We start from the raw sequence: 3,299 nt of genomic DNA, 5'->3' as shown, positions 1-3,299 counted from the left end.
AGCTGTTTTGTCACAGGCCAGATCTTCCGCCAGTAAACACTCCTGACCATTCTCATCCGCTCTTCTACAGAGCAAGCAGCTTTGGGGGAAGGGGCTTTCAAATGTTCCCAAAGCAATATCGATTGTCACACACGGTTAGCACCCATTAGTTGCCTCCTCAACAAATCATTCAGAGTCTTATCACAAGAAATACCTCAGGAAGCAAGCTTTGAGCCAAAAAACAAAGAAGGATTCTCACACCACCCCGTGGCTCAAAGATTGCTTGAAATGAAGCATAAGTAACCCTCCATGGTGGTGAGGAAAAGAAAAGGGAGAAAATAAAAAGTCAGCAAAGAAGCAGGAGGGAAGGAGGAGGGGGGAGAAGGGGAAGATAATCGTTACACAGTTACTACAATAGATTTCTTGGGCTTGGTTACAAATGGTTACAAAAGTTGGACTTGTCCATCATCAGTTGAAGTAGTTACAAAATACATGGAGGATACAACACGTTGTATAAGTTGAATAAAACATGGAATCATACACGGTACAAACATAAGAGTTGCAACAACACACAGTAGAGAAAATAGGATACGTTTGACCCATGGGCCACCTGGAAGCCAGGAAAAGAAGTCCAAGTTTGGGCCTTTCCAGGTTTGGACAGGAACATGGGCTATTTTCCGTATACCCTGGGCAATTTGTTTAACAACTTTACCATTATCATCAATTTTTAGACAACAATTAGAGTCATTCAGTTTGCCAGAGACACCACTCGGTGATACCTCAGGAGTGGTGGCATGAATGTTACATGATGAATTAAAGGTAGAAAGTGAAAAGAGACAACCATACAATTGGCAATGACCATACATTTAACAATAACCAATATTAATAAACAAATAAATAAAACAAACTTAGGTGTTTGTGTCAGCCACTTTCCCCACCCAGGAACTCCCAGTGTAAGCCAGGATCCAGATGGGAATTCTTCAGTAGAGGTTGTGGTGTTTATGAATAGCCATACAATATTACACTTTAGATAATTCACTAAAAGCATGTCTAGTCTAATTTGACAATATGTGGACTTGACATGTAATGTTTTCTAAGATCATTTAGTGTCTCGAGAACTTTCCACTTGAGCATTTCCAAAGCAATTCAAATGCTGAGAGATATAAATATTAGTTTGGCAAGTTCAAGTATTGTTACAGTCCACAGAACTTTTCAGCCACTGAATCGTGACTCACAGGGATAACTGGCAAGAGTGGTGGGGCCTTTAGCAAAAGGTGTTAAATCGACGATCTTGTTTCCCTTTGTTGTGAGCTTTCTAATGCATCCACCCTTCAACGCCCCCACCCCGCTCACTTGGGAGGGGCGAAGACGTCAGTTTTCTAATGGCTTGGATAGCCATTCAGGTTCCTTGGGAGAGACCCTAGGACCTGGGATTTTGCTTTCCTCGAGATTCTGGATCTTTTGTTCTGGCCACCAGTTAACTAATTTCTCTAACCTGACAGTGGGTAATCCATTCATCAAATCTCGTGGAACACCCTTTCGCCAGCCCAGTATCCAGAGACAATTACGTTTATGATCAATATTTCGCCTACCTATTTTTACTGACAGTGAGACCCTTCCAGTCCCACAGAGCTTTGGGCTAGGAGGTCTGGGGGCAAGGCTGACTGCTGCAAGTCTTAGTTCTCTTGGCTCAAATTTAGTGGAGGAAGAAACCACTGGCCCATATTTCCTTCCATAGTTAATTAACTCTTGGGCAACCTCTCCCCACGTCCATGCTTTGTTTCCTGACTGCAGGTGGTTGGGGGTTACAGTTCCTTCTAACACTGGCCGGGTTCTCTCTCCCTGAGACATAGCCTCTATTTTTCCTTGCAATTGAATACCTATAGGTTTTATCGATTCTGGAAGCCCCCTAATTAAAGCAGTCATTCTCTCAGGATCAACAGGCATCATCATAGGTGATTCATGGTGTGGCTGCAGCTTTCTATCATACATCATTTGGAGACAAGCAGCCTTTTGAACACTCTCTACTAACTGATCAGTTGTTCCAGTAATGGCAAGAGGGTCTCCCCGTTCTAAAGGGTTGAGACCACCTGCCCAATAGGCAGCCCTTTGTGTTAATGACCAGGGAGCACGATTGTTACCAGTAGTTAAAAATGCTCCTGGTCCCCAATAACCCTCTGCTTCCTTTTCTGCTAACCGAATCTGGTCGCCACCAGTGAGACTCACCCTCCATACATACTCTGTCTCTGATTCCTTTGGAGAGCAGCTAAAATCTTTTTTCAATTTCGCTAGTTCAGTGGCTGAGAAGGGAATTTCTTTAACATTCATTTGAGGATCTAGATCCTCACTGTTATCGAATGTGTATTCAGTTTTTATCAAAGGACGCAATGGGACTATTGGAGTTTCTAATTTATCTAGCCTTTCCTTCATTCCTGGTAGTTCCACCTGAGGAAAAGGTTTTTCTCGAGGCAAACTGTGGGTGACGGTATGGCTGGCATGCTTACACGTTAGCAGTTCCTTAAAAGCCATTTGCAACAAAGCCGAATTACGTTTCTCTCTTTCTAATTGTTCCTCAAGGTTCACTATTTGATTCTGCAGAGTTTCCACCAATTCCTGTGTAACTCTAACCGATTCCTGTAGTGCTTCTATGGTTTGGAGTTCTGCCGAATGCTTTTCATCTTGGAACTCCACAGCAGCTTTTAAAGTAGCCCCGAGTACGGCACAAATAAACGACCTTCCTTTTCCAGCTCGTGTACGAACCTCATTCTGTAAGACACTAATGCGGTCCGAAACACTTTGCAAGTTATACCAGTTCTGTCGTGCCCAATCCATGCCTGATAAAGAGGGTCGAGCACCATGTTTTTCTAAAAGATCAAATAATGCATCTTCACTTTTCATGGTGGCAATGCTGTCGCTCATTTTTTCAGTACAATGAAAGACCAACACTAAGGGAGGTGGAGGTGCATGTATTCAAAAGCTCAAGTGACTCCTTATCTCCCCAGGGAAACAGACACTTTTCAAATGCAAATGCTCAAAGCACTCTTCCCTTTCTCTGAGGGGAGCACACAAAAAGATGCAAATCTCACACTTAAGTTACAAGATACTAAAATCGCAAAATTCAGAGAGGTCTTCTCGAGGGGGCACACACGTAATCAAAATTAATTCATACACCCCGAGAGGTATGCACATAAACAGCAAAGTTTCAGAATGCGGAGCGGTCTTCCCGGAGAAGGACTCACGTCTAAGTTTTCAAAAAATATCGCTCCATGCAACGCCAGGAGGTACACACAAGGAAAATTTCAGACTATATCTGGAAGGAC

General features: G+C 43.1%; 1 protein-coding gene across 1 annotated transcript; it reads right to left on the bottom strand.

Annotated features, from left to right (window-relative positions):
- Positions 1–1,350: 1,350 nt before the first annotated feature.
- Positions 1,351–2,898, bottom strand: LOC122192505. Its single transcript, XM_042893057.1, has one exon. It carries the CDS (start codon positions 2,896–2,898, stop codon positions 1,351–1,353), a length of 1,548 nt encoding a protein of 515 aa, XP_042748991.1.
- Positions 2,899–3,299: the final 401 nt, after the last annotated feature.

Source organism: Lagopus leucura, unplaced genomic scaffold, assembly GCF_019238085.1.
Source record: "Lagopus leucura isolate 7727_CA_CO unplaced genomic scaffold, USGS_WTPT01 50600-0_obj-0_obj, whole genome shotgun sequence".
Classification (NCBI taxonomy): domain Eukaryota; kingdom Metazoa; phylum Chordata; class Aves; order Galliformes; family Phasianidae; genus Lagopus; species Lagopus leucura.
Note: the sequence above shows the minus strand (reverse complement) of the source record. Positions and strands in the feature narration are given on the sequence as shown.